Here is a 23,558-nt window from a genome sequence, read left to right on the forward strand (position 1 = left end):
GGTGTAGGGCACGTGGGTGTGGCTTTTAAAAAACAGCCTCAGTGAACTACAGTTCCCCTGCCCTTGCTTAGCCGGTTAGATATTTTAAGTTTTAGGAATTTCTGTTGTTGCCAAAGCTTATTATTTGACGTTACCATGCCTTCGTACTGACTCTTGCTTAAACTATACGAGACTTTTAAAAATAGTCTAAATAAATATATCAAACTTGAGAAGCATCAAGAACTACAGTAAACAAGAATACTGCTAATTTGCATTACTCGGTTGCATGTTGACAGGATTTGATCACCATCTGCATTGCAATCGCACACTGTTCTCTTCTCTCATCTCTTATATTCATTTTCCCTTTGTCCTTTGGCTCACCCCACTCACTGCACCATTAAAATGTGCTACATAAAATCAACACAGCCTTTAAAAATCCACCCTAGCTGTGAAATGCCATAATCAACCCACGGCCCAGTCCTATGTGTGGGAGACCTGCTACTCTGGAAGGTGATTTTCAAACACATATGATATTCCCTTGTAGTTTCAATTTTTCCAAAAGAGATACTGGTACTGAGGAAAGTTTTGTTTCCCCTCCCCAAAGAGATACAGAACAGTTATTTATACAATCAAAGAATGTTTACATCTACTCTAAGCAATGGTGAAGAAATGTTAATTACAACCATTAATATGGGGGCATAGTAAATCTGAGCTTGCCACAAAACGAGAAACTTCATTTCTTAGAGACAATTGTCATAACTCAGCAGAAACATTGTGAAGTATTGTCAAGAGTTATTATAGTACTTTCTCATCTGAATGATCCCCAACTGCCTGTGTGTGTGGTTTATAGTCAGAGCATTTTTTCATCCATTTTTATTTCATTCCCCCGCACAATGGTAAGCCTTCCAGAAATCTGATCAGCACTCTTCAATTGCTCTATTCTTTTTCATGCATTTACTACTACAGTGGTACCTCGGATGCGAATGGGATCCGTTCCAGAGCCCCTTTCGCATCCTGAGTAGAATGCAACCCACGACTGCACGGGTCACGATTCGCGGCTTCTGCGCATGACATCATTTTGAGCGTCTGGGCATGCCTAAGCAGCGAAACCAGAAAGTAACGCGTTCTGTTACTTCCAGGTCGCCGCGGAGCGTAACCTGAAAACGCTCAACCTGAAGCATATTTATCCCGAGGTATGACTGTATATGAGGTTTCTGGGTGGCAGACTCCTGTAATCCCTAGATTCACCAAGTGTTACAATTTAATCTAGATTTGGTCTGTTAAACTAATCCCTAACCCCTGGATCCAGATTAAGTCAAAATAGCTTTCTGTGTTGAGGTGAGCACCTGAGTGATAGGCCATTAAGAGAACAAAGGCTCAAAAGGCTCCTGTGAAATAGAAAATGGGTGCCCCCCCCAACATAAAGTCAGAGTTTAGGAGTACAGTGGTACCATGGGTTACAAACACTTCCGGCTACAGACTCCACTAAGTCGGAAGTAGTTCATTGGGTTAAGAACTTTACTTCAGGATGAGAACAGAGGCCCCATTAGCTAAAGTGGTACCTCAGGTTAAGAATGGTTTCAGGTTAAGAACAGACCTCCAGGACGATTTAAGTTCGTAACCAGAGTTACCACTGTAATGTGAGCTGGATGCAAAATGCTGCAGGCTGGAAAAGGCAGAGAGTGTGAGTTCAATGTTTGCTTTCTGCTTGAATCCAAGGTGATGGGAGAAGAAAGACCCTTTTGGGGTGTTAATGCTGTGAACCTCTCAATCATAGGCTCAGGTTGTATTTATGTGTAACTGGGTGGCACTGTGGGTTAAACCACAGAGCCTAGGACTTGCTGATCAGAAGGTCGGCGGTTCGAATCCCCACGACGGGGTGAGCTCCCGTTGCTTGGTCCCTGCTCCTGCCAACCAAGCAGTTCAAAAGAACGTCAGAGTGCAAGTAGATAAATAGATACCGCTCTGGCGGGAAGGTAAACGGCGTTTCTGTGCGCTGCTCTGGTTCGCCAGAAGCTGCTCAGTCATGCTGGCCACATGACACAGAAGCTGTACACCGGCTCCCTCGGCCAATAAAGCGAGATGAGTGCCGCAACTCCAGAGTCGGCCACAACTGGACCTAATGGTCAGGGGTCCCTTTACCTTTACCTAAACCATACAACTGGTTTATGTGTGACTAAACCATACAACTGGTGCTGGACTGCAAGAAGATCAAACCTCTCCATTCTGAAGGAAATCAGCCCTGAGTGCTCACTGGAAGGACGGATCATGAAGCTGAGGCTCCAATACTTTGGCCACCTCATGAGAAGAGAAGACTCCCTGGAAAAGACCCTGATGTTGGGAAAGATGGAGGGCACAAGGAGAAGGGGACAACAGAGGACGAGATGGTTGGATAGTGTTCTCGAAGCTACAAACATGAGTTTGACCAAACTGGGGGAGGCAGTGGAAGACAGGAGTGCCTGGCGTGCTCTGGTCCATTGGGTAAATGACTAAACAACAACAACAAACCATACAACATAAAGGCACCACAGTCTCTGCTATGCCTCATTTCAAAAGGAAACACGAAGCCTGGGTAAGCGCCTAGAAACCTTGGAATCTTGCACCATTCAGAGATTGGGGTGGAAGACAACAATATATATTAATTGCTACAGTGAAATGAAGCAGTCCTTTTACTTGGTGAAAAAGCTGAGTGTGCCTTTTTTATTTGGTAATTATTTATATCGTTTACAAACATAACCCCCAAAAAGGCAGTTTCCTGCTCTGAGGAGCTTACAGTGTACTTTGATGAAGGAAATGTAAGAAAGGGGGAGGGAAGGTTGACATTTGAAGTGAAAGTGAGCAAAATGGGCAGACACAAAATCTTCTTATTTGCGAGATAAATATCTACTTCTATTCTAGTAGAAGTATTAACTAAACTGCATTAATCCGCTGCCAGAATATAGGGCAACAGTTCCTGTTCGCTGAGGCAGCGATTGTGCAGGAAACATTAAATGGGCTGCTATTTTGCACTATGGGAATACAAAAATTGCCCGGCATGCTACTGAGTAGGCAGCCTTTTGACGAGTTGATGGGGGGGGGGGAAGGGTCATTGGAAAGACATAGTTGCAGAACTGTATCTAAATTTGCCCCCAACGGAGTCGAATGGCCAAATGGTAGCTCCATTTGCAGAGACAGATCGCGCTTTCTATATAGGAAAGATGTGTTGGGCTCTATATTGCGACATCTCAAATCAAACAATTCCACAGCAATTACTGCCTTGTTTGGCAACAATTTCAACTGCTTCAATTTGAGCTCTCACTAACAGCTTTGTGATTATGTTATTAATCATAAATATCTTGATGCTGCATCTTAATAGAAATTTAATAGAATTTGTTATCACAGAAAAAAGAATTGGTACACTCTCTTGTAGAGTCGTACCTCAGAAGTCTAACAGAATCCGTTCCAGAAATCCATTCAACTTCCGAAATATTCCAAAACCAAAGTGCAGCTTCTGATAGGCTGCGGGACAGTTGAAACACTCACTTCCGGTTTTCGATCGTTTGGGAGCCAGAACATTCGACTCCCAAGACGTTTGGGAGCCGAGGTACGACTGTACCTCACTCTTTAGTCCTAGTGCTCTTCTTAGCTAACACCTGCTCTTACAAAACAAAACAAAAATTGCAAAGGAAATAATAATGCTGCCAAAAGTGGAGTGCTCTCCCTGAAATCCTCTGGCTATTCAATCCCTGGAAGTGGTGGAAGTGCTGCTCTGTGGGCAGATTGTGTGTGGCAGTGGAACAAGATGCCCAGCACCAGACACCTGGAATACTTAAGGATTCAGTGGCTGGAAGTCTCTGCTGGCCAAATTTGAGTTTGCTGCAAATGGGACAGGATAGTAAAGGTAAAGGTAAAGGACCCCTAGATGGTTAAGTCCAATCAAAGGCGATTATGAGGTTGCGGCGCTCATCTTGCTTTTCAGGCCGAGGGAGCCGGTGTTTGTCCACAGAAAGCTTCCCGGGTCATGTGGCCAGCATAACTAAACCACTTCTGGTGCAACGGAACACTGTGACGGAAACCAGAGCGCATGGAAACGCCATTTACCTTCCCGCTGCAGGGGTTCCTATTTATCTACTTGCACTGGCATGCTTCAAACTGCTAGGTTGGCAGGAGCTGGGACAGAGCAATGGGAGCTCACCCCGTCATGGGGATTTGAACCGCCAACCTTCTGATCAGCAAGCCCAAGAGGCTCAGTGGTTTAGACCACAGTGCCACCTGCGTCCAAAGGACAGGATAGTACATCTACACAAACTCCTAACCCCTATTACCAACTCCAGTGGGAGGGAGCAGGGTAAATAATAATCACTCTTCCTGCCAACCTGTTTCTGCATTCCCACCCCCTACCCCCTCTAAGATGGAGGTGGATTGGATGGTGCAAATTTACTCCCAGCAATCTGGGGATGGAGCTTGCAGCCAGAGGATTCCCAGTCACAGGACGGTAGACATTGTTTTCCATTATATGTTATTAACAGCAGCTATTAAATAGAACACCTGTCCAAAGAGAGAGAGAGAGAGCACCACTCCTTTACATTACCTTTGCAAACTTTGGAATGTACAGACTGAGCTCGAAAATATATTTTGTTAATTGATTGTTAGGCTTCAAAATCTGCTAGGGTAACAAGAGATGTAAATTTAATATATTGCTTACAGGCATCAACATCTGTATATAAATGGCTTCTTCTCTAGCAAGAACATTTCCTATCTATTTGCTTAGGACTCAAATTATGGACATCAAAAACACAGATTGCTTGGAGCTTTCGAACTATTCTTCTTGTTGTTGCAATGTAATAACAGCTGCCACAATCCATGTAGCATTTATAGCGTGGTTGACCAACTGCAGTTCTTGTAATTATGGTCAAGCACCAAGATTAAAAGAAAATTAATCCTGAGGAACACAAACACTGCAATCAGTTAACACTATCACCATTGTTTTCCATTCTTAAATATACAGAGACAGAAGAACCACTACATACAGTTTATAGGAGACAAACAACATTTCTCCTTACCATGGACCATGGGCGTAGCCAAGGGGGGACGGGGGGCAGCTCCCACCCCAAATCAATAAAAATCAATACAAACTTGAGGTTCTAACCCCCCTAACAAAAACCCTGGCTACGCCCATGTGCTGGACCATTTCCAAAGATACAGTGATGGCATCTTTATTATCTAGATTCATAGGGAGGAGGCTCATAAGGAACTGCACTAAAACTTTCATTTCACCATCAGTCTCAATTTCCAGATATTATTCTGTCACTACACAATGCATATATAAGCACTACCTTATACTGAACGCTGCTACACATACATACATAAATACTAATCACTTCCTCCCAGAACACACTATGAAATCCTTTGTTTTCAGCCAAGCCCTATGATATAACAGCATCTGTTCCAACTCGTTAGAGATTCTGTTTCAGGATTTACACATTTTACTCCCAGCTAGAATCATTCCAGCACATTATCAGTGATCTACAGTCCATCCTGCATGGTAAAATCTTTTCCTAACTGGCCTTGGGTGGTTGATTTGAAGGCCCGGTCAAGCAGCCAGGTTTGATCAAACTTTTGCTCTGAGCCAACCAGAAAATAGGGATGGGTCATGAATTGGTTGGATGCTGACAAGGAAGACTTCCACATCCACCTAGATCAGCCTTTCTCAACCTTGGGTCCCCAGATGTTGTTGAACCACAACTCCCATCATCCCTAGCCAGCAAGGCCAGAGCTCAGGGATGATGGGAGTTGTAGTCCAACAGTATCTGGGGACCCAAGATTGAGAAACACTGACATAGATGCTTACAAAGGCATTTTACGTATGTATCGCACTGTTTATGTAGCAGTTACGGCATGTGAAGAAACTATAATGTAAGAGTATATGAGGTCATTAATTCATTTGTGCAAAATTCATTGCATATGCAGAATGGGAGAGAGAAAGTGGGAGACATGAGAGAGAGAACAATCTGACAGAACGGGCTTCAATAAACACAACTGGTGCTAAGGCGCTGAGGCAAAACCCTCTAAACAACAGACTACAGACTGGTCTGCTTATTCCCTCGAAGCCTCACCTCTGACGGACCAAAAAAGGTTCAAGAGTTGCTCCTGCCTGAAGACCAGAGATTAACCATCACCCTTTGCTGGAAGAATCAAGTTAGACTGCACTAATCCACCACTGGTGGACAATTATATGCTATTGTGGTGGGCAACCTTGGGAACATTTGCTTTGAATTGTATGGTAGCCTTGTGGGCATTTGTTGTAAGCCTGAAAATTGAGTTTCACTTTTTTCTGTTTTGTTGTGTAGATTTCTAAGTACACACCATTGCCCTGACACGTTTCAGTGTTTACAGGCCTGCCCTTGCTTACAAACAGCCCCCTTACTTATGACTCACCAGTAACAACAGGCCTCCTAACAGACACATAAGCACAGGGATCACACCTGCAAGAAAGCCCGTCCCGTATTCACTATGGCGACACGATTACAGGTCAAAGCAACACCAGCCACAACAGTGGAGGCTCAATCACCAGGCTATCTTCCAATATGGCATCTGATATCATCTGCCAAAAATGCCCTTCTGTATTCTACACAGGGCAAGCAGGTTCCATCTCTACAGAAAGTAATAAATTGACATTGATCTAGGAGCGGATGAATCAGCCTGTTTCTGGCCCATATGATTCTTTAAGGACTTTATTTGTAAGTTTGTTCTGTCTAATTTCTTCTCTAAATATGCAGATTTTTTAAAATTTAAAAAGATGGATATAAAATTATCTTAAAATAGTTATTTTTGAATGCATTCATTCATAAAACATTCACATGCATTTTCTCTCTCACACCCACCCACCAAAAACTGCATCATAAAATTTGAAAATTGGTGAAATGAAATCTGGAGGAAATGGTTCCAATCTGCACATTATTCTGGAATGTGTTGATCAGGTCAGTTTGCATCATCATCATTTTTTTTTTGGGGGGGGGGGGGAGTTATTCTAGCAAACCTGTAGAAATCTGTCATTAGGAAAGGCAATATTCAGAAATGCCACTGAATATTTACGGACCTGCAAGTGCCTGTTCTTGAACAAAGGAACTTCAAGGGAAACTCTACTGAATTACCAAATCAAGAAATTCAATTATTTCACGTGAATCAAGCTAATGGTGTGTGTGTGTGTGTGTGTGTGTGTGTGTGTGTGTTTTAATTTCACTATACGTGTTAAATTAGTTTACCAATGGCAGATTGCCTGTGTTGTCATCAACAACAGTGAATAGTCATTGCAATGATCTTACATACATTTAAACTAGAATGTAATTGTCAGTCAGCATTTTTTTTTTTGCATATCATTTCCCTCTGATCTTGCTGCTTAGAATTTTTCCACCTCTGCAATCATTATATTTATATCTCCCACAATAGTGTCTTGTCTGTTTCTCTGTCCCCACCCCGTGTGTGTGTGTGTGTGTGTACACACACACACCGCGAAAAAGGCTCATTCTCGTGTTGCTACCCTCCAAACCCCTCACAGAAGAGGCACATAAATAAGGGCCTCAGGTGATTATTGCAGCATCTGAGACAATTCATATGGGAAGACTTTTAGACTTTACAGTCAAAACCAGCAATTTCAATTGGGTCCAGAACTAATCAGCAAAACGGCGCCACCCACCCCTGACTTAGGACAGCTGCTCCAGAATGGATGATGGCATCAAAAGCCGCCAATAGGTTGAGGAGAATTAACAAGGATACATCTCCCTGTCTCTCAGCAGAGGTCATCATACAGGCCAAAACAGTTTCTATGCCAAAACTGAGCCAAAACCCTGATTGAAATGGATCTAGAAAAATCACTTTCCCCCAAGAGTACCTGGATCTGGTCGAAGACCACCCACTCAAAAACCTTCCCCAAGAAAGACACTGGCAACTGGCCAGTAATTACATAGATTTTCCGAATCCAGGGAGGGTTTATTGAGGAGGGTTTTTTACTAATGCCTCCTTCAAGCAAGCAGGGACCTCACCCTCTCATGAGAAGACATTAATGTCCACCCTGGCCCAGTCAGCTGTCACCTCCCTGCTTATCAGCCAAGAGGGGCAAGGGTCCAGAGTGCAAGTGGTCACCCTGACTGATTCAAGCACCTTGTCCATGTTGTTTAGTTGTGTCCGACTCTTCGTGACCCCATGGACCAGAGCATGCCAGGCACTCCAGTCTTCCACTGCCTCCCACAGTTTGGTCAAACTCATGTTTGTAGCTTTGAGAACACTGTCCAACCATCTCGTCCTCTGTCGTCCCCTTCTCCTTGTGCCCTCCATCTTTCCCAACATCAGGGTCTTCTCCAGGGAGTCTTCTCTTCTCATGAGGTGGCCAAAGTATTGGAGCCTCAGCTTCAGGATCTGTCCTTCCAGTGAGCACTCAGGGCTGATTTCCTTCAGAATGGATAGGTTTGATCTTCTTGCAGTCCATGGGACTCTCAAGAGTCTCCTCCAGTGCCATAATTCAAAAGCATCAATTCTTCGGCGATCAGCCTTCTTTATGGTCCAGCTCTCACTTCCATACATCACTACTGGGAAAACCATAACTTTAACTATACCATACATACTATAACCATAGCTTTAACTGTCCATGTACTTGAGTCTTGTTAGCTGAAACTTATCCAACATAGTATTGGTTGGCCTCTGTCTTGGGAGACAATGGAGGACTGTGCCTTTGGGGGTGAAGTCAAACGGTTGGAAGGTTACAACGCCTGCTCTACATAACAGGACTAAACAGTGTTCTGCACCCATATATATTTAGAGAGAGAGTGCGCACACACACAACTTAGAATAAGACTTCATACATCTGACTTAGTGGATTCCAGTCCAGGAAACTTTATGCCATGTGCAAATCTTTAAGGTACCCACAGAACTCTGTTTTTGAAAAGGGCTGACAAACCAGAGAGAAATTTTGAAAGGAACTGGAGAATTCCAAGCAGATATCAAATACCTGGATTATCAAAGACAACTGGAGTGTTTATAAAAGAATGCGTGGAATATTAAGATTTTCTGTTTTAGCACAATGTCAACAAAATCACTGTACAAAAACTGCATGTATACCTTTTTAGATTCTTGGACTCCAGGGCAAATGCCATCTAGGCAGGAAACATGGAAGAGCCTGCTATTTAAAGAGGAAAAAACCTCAAGAATGCCCTTAGACATGTTTTGAGACAAAAATGTACAAACCCAGAGACTGAGGCAGCCATTAAAGTTCACAGTGTTGGTCAAACAAACAAATGTCTCAAACTACTCTTTTTAATGTAATAGGCAAAAGCGATATCCATGCATTGCTTACTTATTTGTTCTAAAGATTTGATACCGCTATCTATGAGGCTACTTGTACAATAAGAGTCAGTGGGCATATACAACGAAAGAACTCGAAGCACAACTGACAGAAGAAACACTACGCCCTCAAGCACCTGGGAAAAATTTATGAACAGCTACATATAATTAACTTAAGGGAAACATTAGGGGTCCATAAGTTCAAAATTTCCATTTTTATTTCCCCCCAAAGTGCTGACTGAGGGACTATTCAAACAACTAGGATTCAGAAACTATCCCCTCAGGGTTGTCAGCCCTGCCTACACCGGGAACTCTTCCACAGTAGTTGCTGTGGATTATCATCATCACCCATTGTCTGGAATTGCTCCTCAACCCTGCCCTGTTTTGGAATGCAGACTGGCCTGACATCTCTTGAATTCCCCTGCTCAGATTGGCTCTTGCCTCATCAGCCCTGTAAAAATAAGCAGGAAGAGGCTATTGCATGGGTAGGCAAACTAAGGCCCGGGGGCTGGATCTGGCCCAATCGCCTTCTAAATCCGCCCCACGGATGGTCCAGGAATCAGCGAGTTTTTAGATGAGTAGAATGTGTCCCTTTATTTAAAATGCATCTCTGGGTTATTCGTGGGGCATAGGAATTTGTTCATATATTTTTTTCAAAATATAGTCCAGCCCACCGCATGGTCTGAGAAACGATGGACCGGTCCACGGCTGAAAAAGGTTGCTGACCCCTGGGCTATTGGGAGGCTGGTCAACAGCTTGCACTGAGAACTCCTTGGCTGTGCCTCTTCTTGTGACTGCATCCTTAAACTGGCCTGCTTTGAGCCTGTCTGTTGAATGTTGCTCTGTAACCAAACTGTCAGCAGGCAAGTTAATTTGCTGCACCATTACCAACACTGCAAGAAAGTGCAATACCATGCAGGTCTACTCAGCAGCAAGCCCCACCGAGGTCAATGGGACTTGTCTCCAGTTAAGCCATTACAGAAATATGAAGATTAGCATGTCTACGTCATCAAGGAACACCACACTTCCTTCAGAGTAAGAGGATATGTGTACTTCTCAGGCGGAGAAGTGGGGGCGGGGAGAGAGAGAGAGATGGGAATTATATTAATACCCCTGGGTTATAAAGATCAAACTAGACCGAGAAAAGATGTTAACAGTATGACACTCTTCAAAATTACCTTCTGAAAAGACTAATCAGAAATTTCAGTACTGCTTTGGTCACACTTCTTAACTATTTCCCAATGAATACCTTGCATATCAAAAAAATGATATGCCACTCTTCAGTAAAAACTCTTAGGGCAGCTTATAGCAAAATAATTAAACACCATAATGCATACTACATTGCAAAAATAAAACCATAGAAGCAGCAATTAAGACAAACTTGGGAAAAATCAACAGAATGAATAAAAACATTCAGTGGTACCTCAGGTTAAGAACTTAATTTGTTCCGGAGGTCTGTTCTTAACATGAAACCGTTCTTAACCTGAAGCACCACTTTAGCTAATAGGGCCTCCCACTGCCGCTGCACCACCGCCGTGTGATTTCTGTTCTCATCCTGAAGCAAAGTTCTTAACCCGAGGTACTATTTCTGGGTTAGTGGAGTCTGTAACCTTAATCTGTAATCTGAAGCATCTGTAACCCGAGGTACCACTGTACTAAAAGCTAACTGTGTTGGCCTGGTTTGCACAGCAAGGCTACGCTAAACTGTGGCTTACTGAGAACATGCAAACATGTTCTTGGAGAGATACTTGCAGGCATTTTCTCTCGCCCCGTCTTTTTCATTCTAATAACACACTGAGCTAAGCCAAGGTTCGGCTTAGTGTGTCATCCAAACTTGGGCTTCCTTGCTGGCTACAGCTTGTGGTCAACGATGAGAGCGCTTAACCATGAGCCCAGATTCAGATGACATACTAAACCAAACTTTGACTTTAGTTCAGCACGGTGCAATAGTAAAAAAGACCAGAGAAGAGAAATGCTCCCTTTCAAGTCACTTCTCTCTCAGCCTCCGTTTCTTTTCCCAAATGAGAGAATAAGAAAGAGCTTTCATAAGGCGCAATAAAAGGCAAAGGTAAAGGTACCCCTGCCCGTACGGGCCAGTCTTGACAGACTCTGGGGTTGTGCGCCCATCTCACTTAAGAGGCCAGGGGCCAGCGCTGTCCGGAGACACTTCTGGGTCACGTGGCCAGCGTGACAAAGCTGCATCTGGTGAGCCAGAGCTGCACACGGAAACGCCGTTTACCTTCCCGCTGGTAAGCGGCCCCTATTTATCTACTTGCACCCAGAGGTGCTTTCGAACTGCTAGGTTGGCAGGCGCTGGGACCGAGCAGCGGGAGCGCACCCCGCCGCAGGGATTCGAACCGCCGACCTTTCAATCGGCAAGTCCTAGGCGCTGAGGCTTTAACCCACAGCGCCACCTGCGTCTCAAGGCGCAATAACTAAAGAAATAAAAATCAATTGCACGGGAAACACTAGAAATCACCCTTCTTTCATAAACTAATGCCCATACTGCTGTAGCCTTTGCTGTCTCCATTGAGGTGACCTTATAGAGCTGTAATGACACGTTTGAATAATAGCCCTATTTTGTAAATCAGCAGAATCAGGGACATCAGACCTGCATTGAGAAACCTGAACTCTCGGGCTGTCTTTTCTTCCCTTTTAAAATGCCAAGTTGAATGTACAGAATCAAGACTGCTCTGACTGCTGGGTAAAGAAAAGGGAGCGGAAAGTTTAGAGCAAATAGCCAGTTCTCACAGTGAAGGGAAATCAACGGTGTGATTCCCTGAAGGATCTGCTTTAGGAAGTCAGGGGAGAGCAGTGGTGTAGCCAAGCAAAGTGTGAGGTAGCCAAGAGAACAGTGAGGTAGCTCTTCACCATCACGGATGGAGAAAATGCAATCAAACTGTGAAGAACTCTCCTCCTCCAGCCACCAAAAATTTTCTTACATCTTGGTGAATCAACATCTAAACAGAACAAGAGATTCTCACAGCTGTCCATGGAGGCGCAGGTCAATTCTGTGTCCAGGGTGGCTGTCTACCAGCTCCTTCTGGTACGCAGGCTGAGACCCTACCTGCCCGCAGACTGTCTCACCAGAGTGGTGCATGCTCTAGTTATCTCCCGCTTGGACTACTGCAATGCGCTCTATGTGGGGCTACCTTTGAAGGTGACCTGGAAACTACAACTAATCCAGAATGCAGCAGCTAGACTGGTGATTGGGGGCAGCTGCCGAGACCATATAACACTGGTCCAGGAAAGACCTACATTTGCTCCCAGTACATTTTCAAGCACAATTCAAAGTGTTGGTGCTGACCTTTAAAGCCCTAAACAGCCTCGGTCCAGTATACCTGAAGGAGCATCTCCATCCACATCGTTCAGCCTTGACGCTGAGGTCCAGCACCAAGGGCCTTCTGGCAGTTCCCTCGCTGCGAGAAGTGAGGTTACAGGGAACCAGGCAGAGGGCCTTCTCAGTAATTGCGTCCACTCTGACTTCCTATCAGATGTCAAGGAAATAAACAACTACCTGACTTTTAGAAAACGTCTGAAGGCAGCCCTGTTTAGGGAAGTTTATTTATATCGTGTTTTTAATATTCTGCTGGGAGCTGCTCAGAGTGGCTGGGGAGACCCGGTCAGATGGACCAGGTATAAGTAATAAATATGTTGTTGCTGCTGTTGTTGCTGTTGTTCGAGGTATGTTCAGCCTGCAACCTTAAGCCAACTTACTTGGGAGAAAGTCTCACTGAACTCAGTGAGAATGACTTCCATGTATCCAAGTATAAGATTTGCACTGTGAAGTGTAAAGTGATTCAGATAAATCCCTAACCTCACATGCATTGACTGTATCTAACCTGGCAGTGACTAACTAGGAAAAATATATTGGGGTTATGGTGGATCCTGCAGTGAAAAAGCCAATCCAATGTATGGGTGTGGTGTTTGCGAAAAACACAAATTTTATGCTAAAGATTAACATAAAGGGATTGAAAACTACAAGTATTGTAATGCACAAGATAGCCAGTAATTTAATGCAGATCCATCAATATATGTCAGCCTGCATTTGGAATAATGGGTACATTTCTAGCCATTCCATATCGGAAAAGGGTATATTGTAGAGCTAGATGATGCAACACCAATAGGAGGGACCTTATGGGCAAAATAAATGGCAGCCATCACCTGGCAACCCAGGAGTGCCAACCCCCTGCTCACCTCAATTCCTCTAAAACAATACTACATAATTGAGTAACATTGCTCAGAGGCCTGGTGGTGCAGCAGTGGCTCATCACAGTAATACTGGAGGGGAGGTTTGGCAAGATGGGTGTCTACTATTATGGCTCAACACCAGTAATACCAGTTCTTCCTAAGCAAATGCTGGAGGAGGCCACCATCGCCACAGGTGGTATGATGGCAGATTAAATGGATCTTGAGTCTGCTCTTGCATTCCCTGAGCTACAAGTATTCATTTCTTAATGATTTTCTGCGGTCTGTTTATTTCCCCCACCACCAAATAGGTGAGTAACACCTAGTGAAATATACTGCCCTTTTCGCTTTTTTTGCAGCAATGTGAATGCTATTCTTACAGCGCAACAATACTTTTTATTAGGACAAGCAAAAATGTCACATTTAAGTGAACATTTTTGATAGCTCTAATAAACTTTCCTGTGACATTTAGGTGTGTGTGTTTTTTTAAGATTTGCACTCTACTGTGTTCCTGAATATTTACTGCAAATTGGATTTATTGTATAAAGATTCTGCTTCTGTTCTCGTATCAACCCCCTAAAACACACAGACATTACTGATATCATCACACAGCTACTTCTTTTGAGAAGGGAGACAAATGAAAAATGGGCTTTAGAGTACTCCTTGTACTCTGGGCGTGCTTCCCTTCTCTCTACTACTAACCTCTTCCCCTCCCCCAGCATCTCAATTTCAGCCGCACTATTGTTAACCATATTAAAATTTCAACATGTACGGTTGTGGCTTCTAGTTTTCCTTTAACCCTCTTGGGCAGATGAGCGCAAAAAATGGAATATTTCTTAAATACCGAAGACCGCTTGCACAGTTCTTAAGAAAAGCATGAATTTGCAAAGGATTCCGACCTTGATCACCTGCTTCTTTGAAACAGCAGCATTTGTGCAATTCAGACTTTCCAGTTGTCTAGAGAAAAGAAGTAGTGAGAGTAAGGGCAATCCTAAAACCAATTTACCAGGGAGTAAATTTACTCCCTGAGCTCAGTGGGATGTGCTCCTGGTGTAAACATGTTTAGGATTGTCCCCTTATGGTCTGTCAGGGTTTTTTCTGCAAAAAAAATATTATTATTATGAATGAAAAGCCTTGACGTAAAACAGACGTCTCATTCCGGATAGTGTAACCTTTAGGGCACTTGATCTAGTTATTGGGTGGGTGGTGGGTTCGCAGGAAACGAAACCTTCCGTCTTTCAACCATAATAACTAGCAGATTTCACAGCTCATTAAAATATGGTGACGGGAGTTCCATGATAAATGGCCTTAGAGAAGGTTAGACAAAGCAATGCAGCTCTGCAGCTTTGTGGGAGATGTAGCAAGCAAACAAAAGTCATCCCTTTCTGTCTTGCCTCCGGGAAAATTAATGCAAGAATCAAAGAAAACACTAACCCAAGGGATTTAAAAAATAAAAATGGGATGCAATTCAAAAGTCAGAGCACACTGAAATCTATAGGGTATGAAAGTACTGCCAAAGCAAGCCTTGCCAACATGCATAGCTCTGCTTTTATTTAATCCTTTTAGGAGAGCTGCCAATGTGTACGTTCATCACAGATGCCTTTCATTGATGCTCAAGAAATACCCCGTTTTCAGAAAGCAGACACATCCTCTAGGTTGACTGGCAGCCTGCACAGCCAGCCTTCCACGCAAACACAGACCCACACACTACCCAAGGAAATAGCAGCCTGCCTGTAGTCTAACAATAGACAGGCGCGGAGTCCCCCCGCAAAAACCAAGAATGTATTTCGGGCGTTAACGCAACAAGAGGTGCGAACGCCTGAAAGCGACAAGGTCAGGGAAACGCAAACCAGACGGCAGGATTCAAACCCACGCCTCGGCGGCTTCTGAACAATGCTTTTATGCGTAAATACGCGCAAGAGATGAGAAAGAAGGCAAAAGGGGGGAGGGATGCGAATGCCCTACCTGGATTTGGCGACGAGAAATTGGGTCGGGCTTTCCCATCTGCGGTCTAGCCAGCCAGCAGCAGCAGCCGCCCAGCCTCGTCCCTTAAGCCGCCTCCATTGCTGCCCGCGCTGCTGCCACACCATGGCAAGGCGAGCCAATGCGATCACATGCTCGCTCTCTCCCTGCAACCCGGCAGCCTCAAGTTGAGCAGGGAGGGAGCAGGCTCCGCGGAGGTCGAGGCGCGATCGCTCGCTCGCTTTCCCCCCTTCTAAACCAGGCTTCTCTCTCTCCGGCCCCACCCTTAAGCCTCGCCTAATAATAGCTCATGGAACCACAATGCTTGTTTCAGGGCGTCCCCCCAAAAAAGAAGGGAGGTAGGGATTTCTGAAATAAGGGGCATTGTTAAATTTTTATGGATCAGATGCTTCCTCAAACATCCCATAAAATAAGCTGGCATTTAGTCTCACTAGGCTACCTGCATATTGCTAAATGGACATACCGTACCCATGTCGACTGGTTTCTCTGGTGTGTGCTCTCTAGTCCCATTGTCTGTATGGAGAGTTTAAAGTCTCGTTGGCAAAGTGGGCTTAAAACACCTGAATGACACAAAGCTGGCTCACCTGTGGACCTCCAGGTGTTGTTAGATTACAGCTCCCATCATCCCTGACCCTTGAATGCACTGGCCGCAGCTGATGAGAGTTAACTAGATAGAACTGGCTGCAGACTCATTAGGCTGGTATTGCCTCTTTATTTTAACTATTTTATGACTGATCTTAGAAGTACACTATGGAGGAACTGATTTGTAAAAATGTTACATGAAAAAAACAAAAGACATTACACATACTTCTGTAAATCAAGAAAATCTTTAATAAAAATACAAAAAAAAAATGGTGAAAGAAACCTGGTGTATTGATCACTAGACTTAATCATAGATTTTGAGCTACAGGTATTTCTAGTCAGCCAAACTACAGGCTTAGTTGCAAAGTTAAAACAATGCCTCTCAGTTTTGCCTATCCTGATTCAGACTTCCTACCCACAGAGAATACCTTCCAGATCAGTTCATCTGCCACAGAACTGGTACACACCACAGAAAAACTGGAGGAGCATCATAGGTAGGGGTTTTGTAATGACACAACAGTACAGTATGCACAGTGCATTTGTTGTGTAGTTTCCACACCGAGGTATGAAAGTGCACACTGAAGGCAGTTTCTATGGCCTTTTCTGCACATCATCACCATGTGCATGCAGAAGGTCCCAGGTACAATGTCCAGGTATGGCTGGGAAGGACCACTGCCAGTCAGTGAGCTAGAGGAACCTATAAGGCAGCTTCCATGTTCCTATCACATTAAGCCAAACTGTGGTTTATACTGGGACCACACAGAGAGTTTCTTTGCTCCTGCCCAGTCCGTAAACAAACAGTGGTGAGCTAAGCCAAGATTTGCCTTAGCATGCCACCTGAAGCTGGACTTGTGGTTAAGCTCTCTCAGTGTGCTAATCACACACTGCATACCTTGGCTACAACTTTTGGTTAGTGTGGAGAGGAGACTGCTTAACCAGGAGCCCATGCTCTGATGACATCCTAAGCCAAACCATGGCTAAGCTTTAGCACTGCACAGGAGTTTAAAAAGACCAGGGGAAAGTTCTGTTCTTGATAAGGCATAATTTGGCTTACCGTGACGTGCAAAACATGCCTGTATAGGATTGTGCATAAAGTTAACACAGAGAATAGGGAAGTTTTTGTTCAAAGTACAGTGATGTTTTTGCATGGGCCAGGAAGGTTGTTTTTTTAATTTATCCACAATGTAGTGCTTGATATTCATGTCTAATATTTTTCTAAAAATAAGCAAAATGGTTCATCCATTAGGAGGCTACCTTGAGCTCTCCACACTTCTTTAAAACCAGAGAGACATTTTAGATGCTTTTATTTGCATTGCTTACAGCAGACATTATTATTATCCTGTCCTTATTTTGTAAGATAACATCGTATCTTCAAAGTAGTTTTTAAAAGCAGAATGGCAGAACCCACCGTTTCACTCCTTCATGACTGTGGTGTTTCACATAAAAAAGGCAGCATATGGAATAAAAAGCTGTTTTTCAGCAGTGAAATTCACAACGGCCCATTTCAAATGCAACAGGAAACGTGCAGCAGCCATGTCGAACACCGGGGCTCAGGTGTTTTCCCTCACCTCTCTCCATTTTCATGGTTATGATGAGGTTTCTTTAAACTCTAGGATCCAGTCTGAGTCTAGTTTGTTTGAACTAATTAAAGAGTTTTAAAACCCGTTACATCCAAAGTTGGGTTACATGCTTCCAACCTCATCTGTGCATCTGTTAAAGGGGAACACATGAACCTGAGGCTTAATAGGCTTATGCATCTTGCAGGAAACCATGGTTTCCTATTACATTTGAACTGGTCAAATATCTGATTCATGATTTATTAAGTTTTATAACACACACACATATATATTAAAAACTACAATATATTCCCAAGGGATTTCTTCTTCTCTTTTTCCCCCCTGTAGTTTTGAACCTAAGCCACTTGTCAGCTGAGTTTTCATCAAGTACTGATGCTGATTTGAAAAGTCAAAGGAAATGTTCAAAAAGATCACATTTCATGGCATATTAAGAACATGTCCACAATTTGTGTGTGTGTTCCCTGTTACCACTTTCACTGTGAATGATGTGAAGGTATGAAAGCGTACCATACTAATGAACTGTCAATACCTTAAAAACAATATATGGTCAGCCTTAAATTTAACACAGTATTTCTGCTGAGACAATTATTCCAGTTAATATATATTTTATTTATTAAAACAATATGCTTTCACAGTTTTATTAAAAGCAACCTAGACACAGCCAACTTCAGGATTTGGGGCTTCCGTTTTTGTCGTATGTCATATTCCTTTTCTGTTCTTCATAGCAGTTTCTATAATGGAAACTGGAAAATATGTGCTTTTGAAGAAAAGTTTTAAATCAGTCTGCAATTATGCTTGGAAAACTGAAGTTCCTTCACATTAGACAGTATATTATTACTGTGTATTATACCATTAAGTACATATGTTACAGCAGAAGTGTGTTAAACAACATTAATATACTGGAAAGAGACAATTCAGATATACCCTTGATCCAGAATTCTATTCACACTGAAACACAAACAGATCAGCTTTGCATATTATGGAGGTCCCATAATTAAGATTTCTTTCTTTAAAACGAAACAAAAGTAGAAAAAATGAACGAGTTGTGGGCAGAGGTAGCTCTGTGCTTAATGTATGCTTCTATGCTCTGAAAAGGTTAGTGGACAGAGATGATACACAGTCAACACATATAAAGCTAACTGTAAGAAACATATTCCAGAACCTGCTAATATAATATGACATTATTGTGACAATAACTTCAAGTTTATCAGTCTTTTTGCAATAAGATTCTTACTTCACTTACCTAATAGTTTTTCTAAACTAACCTGCCTTATTTTACGCCATTAAAAGCTGGAGCTCAGCTGTGGCAACTCCTCAAACTTTATCACTGAACTTTAAAAAAAGAAAGAAGAGTGTTGACAGATCCAAGATAAGCATATATATTGCATTATTACTAACATGATAACTTAATGCAAGCAATTGTAATTGTTTTTAATAAGAGCGAAATTAAAGTGATTTTCAAAATACAGGCTCAGCTCTGAAGAGTGATAAAGAAGTATATGAATCCTTGATCTGCTATTTTGTTAAGTTTATAGACAATGCTAGGTTAAATTGAACATTATTTAAGACTTACAGGTTATATAAAATTAGTGGGGTGTAAACAAAAGAGCAAATAAATGTTAGCCTAAAAGACTCTTCATGACCAGCCACCTTCACATGGTTTTGTAGTAAACAGCTTGCATTTGAAAATGAGATTTACATTCACACATTTGGTCGTAACCTAAAGACAAAGCTCATCCATATATTTAAGAAATATTGTGTGATTAAAGAATGTTCCAAGGGTTGATCACACATTAAAAGCATTCATTTTTCTCAAGGTTTTAAATGATTTAACAATATTTAGGAGGTAGAGTTCATGTCAGTGTTGACAACGAGTCCAAACATGTTAAAACTTCTATTACTGTTCTTCTTTTAAAGTAACTGATTAATCCTTGAAGCCCACACCTCTGAGAAGGAAAAGATTACAGTTATTATATTACATTGGCACTATAATGTCCGTTTAAGACATGATAATTTAATATTATTTTCTGTGGAATCTGTTTCTCAGTACTTCAAGTCAGACTGCACTATAATAAAACCTATTAATAATATACACTGGTATAATTTTAGTTACCCTAGCTACCCAAAAGACAAAGCAGCTCCTTGCATCCAAGAATTCCCCCCCCCCCCATTACATTCATACGGAGGGGCCACAGAGCAAAGGTTTACTGTTGTCAATCTGTAACTTACTCTTGGGAAAATGCTAACTGCAGACCTGTTCTGACATTTCATTTTACGTTTCATATTATGAAAACTAATAGCATGTCAAAAAAGTAAACACCCAATCTATTCAATGGCATACTTGTCTGCTTGTTCTGTTACCACTGCAGCTGTTCTTTCTGGAGAATGTGAAGTTTTAAAAGTTGAACTAAATGGGGATGAGGCACGTAGCGAAGTGGTAGAGAGACCATGTCGACGCATCTCTTGAATGGCACGCTCCCTGTTAAGTAAAAATAAGAAATTGTGAGCGTATCTCCATGCATTTTGCCACATTGGAAGCAAGTTAGAGCTATACAGAGAGCTAATAATAGTAATAATAATAAGCCACAGTTCTATACAAAAAGAAGAAAAAGCACTGTCAGTGAGAGAGCATAAGGCGTGGAGCAGAATATGCTCAGATTCCCTCTTTCCTCGTTCACCCAGAACCCAAGGATAACTTTCCAAACTTCACATTTATTTATCTTCCATCCCAAAAGGAACCTGTTCATTAATATGTTCAGAGGTGGTGATCAAAAGGGAGTTTATTGCCCCTATTTAGTCATCTATTCTAAACATGGGAGCTGGAAAAAAAAAATTCTTTGTCAATAATTACTTTCCCACTGCTTCCACATAGGAGGTGGATCTTGGTATGTATTTATTTGCTTTGTGTTTGGTTCTGAAAGGTTTATGTATGTGCAAATCTTACTTAGGATAACATGCCAAAAATAAAATCACATTACAGAAAACAGCAAAGTAAATGAAAAAAACCAAACAAACATGGAGCATGATCCAGACAAAACAAAATACTGTTTTCTTTTCAATGAGAGAAGTTTAAACAATGGGGTTAAAATGTTTTAACTTTGGCTAGATTAGCCCATGTTTTATTTTCTATATTACAGGAACACACCAACTTATTTTTTAATTACCTTTCATTTGTGAATTTTGAGAGGACACTGCAGAATTTGCCACAATTTTTCCTATTGTTTTAAGGACTCCCACCACCAAAAGGAACAGTAAAATGTGACTAAATAGCTAATAAAACAAGGGGCAAATTAAATGCTTTCAAAATACAGTGGTGCCTCGCAAGACAAAATTAATTCGTTCCGCAAGTTTTTTCGTCTTGCGAGTTTTTCGTCTTGCGAAGCACGGTTTCCCATAGGAATGCATTGAAAGTCAATCAATGCGTTCCTAAGGAAACCGCCTTCAGTCCAGGTCCAGGGACAGTCTGTCCCCCGACCTCTTCTGAAGGCTGGGGGGGGGACAAGGGCTTTTCTTCCCACCCCCAGCATTTTAAAAAACCCCGGGACAGCAGAGGACTTCTCCGCTGTCCCGGGTTTTTTTAAAATGCTGGTGGGCGGCAGCGCTGCCGCCCACCAGCATTTTAAGATCGCCCCGGACAGCGGACTTCTCCGCTGTCCCGGGGCGATTTTAAAGCCCCCGGGAAGGCAGGCGGGGGGGGGGGAGCAAAGACTTTCGCCCCCCCGCCAGCCTTCAGAAGACCTCTTCTGAAGGCCGGCGGGGGGCGAAAGTCTTTGCTCCCCCCCGCCGCCTGCCTTCAAAAGCCGTCCGGGAAAGCGGAGAAAGCGCTGCGTTTTTCCGCTCTCCCGGGAAGGCAGGCAGGGGGGAGCAAAGACTTTTGCCCCCCGCCGGTGTTCAGAAGAGGTCCAGCAAGCCCATAGGGAAATTCGTCTTGCGAAGCGCCTCAAAAAACGGAAAACCCTTTCGTCTAGCGGGTTTTTCGTCTTGCGAGGCATTCGTCTTGCGGGGCACCACTGTAATGGGCAAAATTACAAAGGGAATTGTGGTCTCTTGAGCCTCAGTGCTAGGTAAGAGGACAGAGATGCAAGTGCAAGGCCTTTGGATCCAGTGGAAAGTGTCAATTAATTCTCCCTTCCCCTGCAGCTCCCAGCATTCCCAAAAAATTGCTCTAGAGATTTCTCCTGCTTCCTGTCCACTTCCTCCATTAGTGGATAAATAACAACAACAACAACAACAACAACAACAACAATAATAATAATTTATTTATACCCTGCCCATCTGGCTGGGTTTCCCCAGCCACTCTGGGCGGCTTCCAACCAAATATTAAAAACAATACAGCATCAAACGTTAAAAACTTCCCTAAACAGGGCTGCTTTCAGTTTTCTTTTAAAAGTAAACTTGTGGTGGAAAAAACAGCATTCGGAGAACTTATTGGATTCCACTCATAATTCTGTAATCAGATTTTTAGTCAGCTGTAATATTAAATATTTTCTGCAGAATAGTATACATAGTACTTTTATATTTCTTCTCTTAAAAACATAGAATTTGTGACACTGGGCACTTTTATAAAACAAATTCACTTACCTTTCAAATCGTTCTGTTGTCAGCTGCCTTTTTACAATATCATAATCAGCCTGCAGCTGTGCAAGTTTATTTCGAGTTATTGAAACTTCCCTATTAACGCTCGTTCTAAAAATATTGCAAACAAAGAAAGTTCTTAACAATTGCGCAGTTACAGATGGCATCTTATAGGAACTTTAAAAATAGCAGCAACAAGGCAGATAAACAAGGAGCAAGAAACAAAAACAAAAAAACCCATATACACAGACATACAAATGTGTACACACAAATGCAGACACACACAATGAAGATATTTCTTAACTGCAAGTTTGTAACTATTATTAGGGAAGATTCTTATCAAGGTCAGTCCACTTAAAGTATTATGCTTGGAGACAGAGTCATCTCAATATGAAACTTAAGACCAGCTCACAACATTTGCTCATGCTGCTAATTCCTTCCATATCTTTGGAGATTTCAAGCGTGAGGAATCAGGATGTGAATCAGAAACCCAGGGCTACATGGGACTGCACTGAGTACCCCAAACATCTAGAGCAGGGGTGTCCAACTTCCAAGAGACTGTGATCTACTCCCACTATCAAAAAAACTGGCAGTGATCTACCCATCAAAGTTGTTGAGCTTTCGGGGGGATCGGGGTTCCAGGGACACCCCGCAATCAACCTGTTGGACACCCCTGATCTAGAGGGAATTTAGCACTCCTGTTCGCATGAATCAGTCTCTAAGGCAGTTTCACTAGTTCCTTTAATTTACCATGGCAACATCTGACCCTATGAATGGACGTGCAGTGAGACAGTACTACAAAATCACTGTTAAAAGAAAATATGATGCTACCCTTAATTCCAAGTAAATGCCATTATCTTTGGGCGCAAGTCTAGGAGGACCGAGGGCTGAGACAAAAATAATTAAGATTTAGAGTTTCCACAACTAAGTTATATAGTTTGTGCAGAATGGTGTTAGAAATTTAGGATTTTATCAGGTGAAAATGTTTTTTTATATATACAGCTAGGTTTCTCATGAGGCCAGCTATCTTTGCATGAAGTTATAAACCGTAGCTTTAAAATGTTGTAAGAATAGTTGTTCTGCACTTTACAAACATACAATTTACTCTCCGAGAGTGTTAACTTGTCCTTAAGTAGCTGTATTTCTGAATCTTTCTCATGTGTTATCAAATGATTCTGAAAATCTTTGTCTCTGCTGGTAGACAAGAGTGTTTCCAAGTTCTGTATTGTAAGCCGCTCACTGGACAATTGTTTTTTTAACAGTTCTGTTTCTGCTCTTGCATCTTCACATTCTGATATCACCTAGAACATAAAAACAATTCATTCTAATTAAGAATTTCAGGTTAAATATTAAAGGTCT

The 23,558-nt window shown here is 42.5% G+C and overlaps 2 protein-coding genes across 6 annotated transcripts in view; both read right to left on the reverse strand.

The window, feature by feature from the left end:
* The window catches only part of CRACD (capping protein inhibiting regulator of actin dynamics), a 112,574-nt gene extending 96,840 nt beyond the window's left edge, over positions 1 to 15,734 (reverse strand). For 2 of the 3 annotated variants that reach the window (XR_014568049.1, XM_083755323.1), the window contains exon 1: positions 15,448 to 15,734. The gene's annotated coding sequence lies outside the window, so the exon portion shown is untranslated. Of the gene's footprint in view, positions 1 to 14,381; positions 14,402 to 15,447 lie in introns of those variants that run through there. The other variant, XM_083755324.1, reaches the window with a different exon arrangement.
* Positions 15,735 to 18,209: 2,475 nt separating this feature from the next.
* CEP135 (centrosomal protein 135) overlaps positions 18,210 to 23,558 on the reverse strand; it is a 32,980-nt gene continuing 27,631 nt past the window's right edge. The window contains exons 23-27 of one of the 3 annotated variants that reach the window (XM_083755418.1): positions 23,298 to 23,500; positions 22,206 to 22,310; positions 19,966 to 20,103; positions 18,890 to 18,956; positions 18,210 to 18,367 (exon numbers count right to left, since the gene is read on the reverse strand). In XM_083755418.1, coding sequence (XP_083611544.1) covers positions 18,908 to 18,956; positions 19,966 to 20,103; positions 22,206 to 22,310; positions 23,298 to 23,500 — 495 coding nt within the window. In that variant the 3' untranslated portion in view covers positions 18,210 to 18,367; positions 18,890 to 18,907. Of the gene's footprint in view, positions 19,571 to 19,965; positions 20,104 to 22,205; positions 22,311 to 23,297; positions 23,501 to 23,558 lie in introns of all 3 variants that reach the window. The other 2 variants (XM_083755419.1, XM_083755420.1) reach the window with 2 other exon arrangements.

The sequence above is a fragment of the Podarcis gaigeae genome (assembly GCF_964106915.1).
Source record: "Podarcis gaigeae genome assembly, chromosome: 9".
Taxonomy (NCBI): Eukaryota; Metazoa; Chordata; class Lepidosauria; order Squamata; family Lacertidae; genus Podarcis; species Podarcis gaigeae.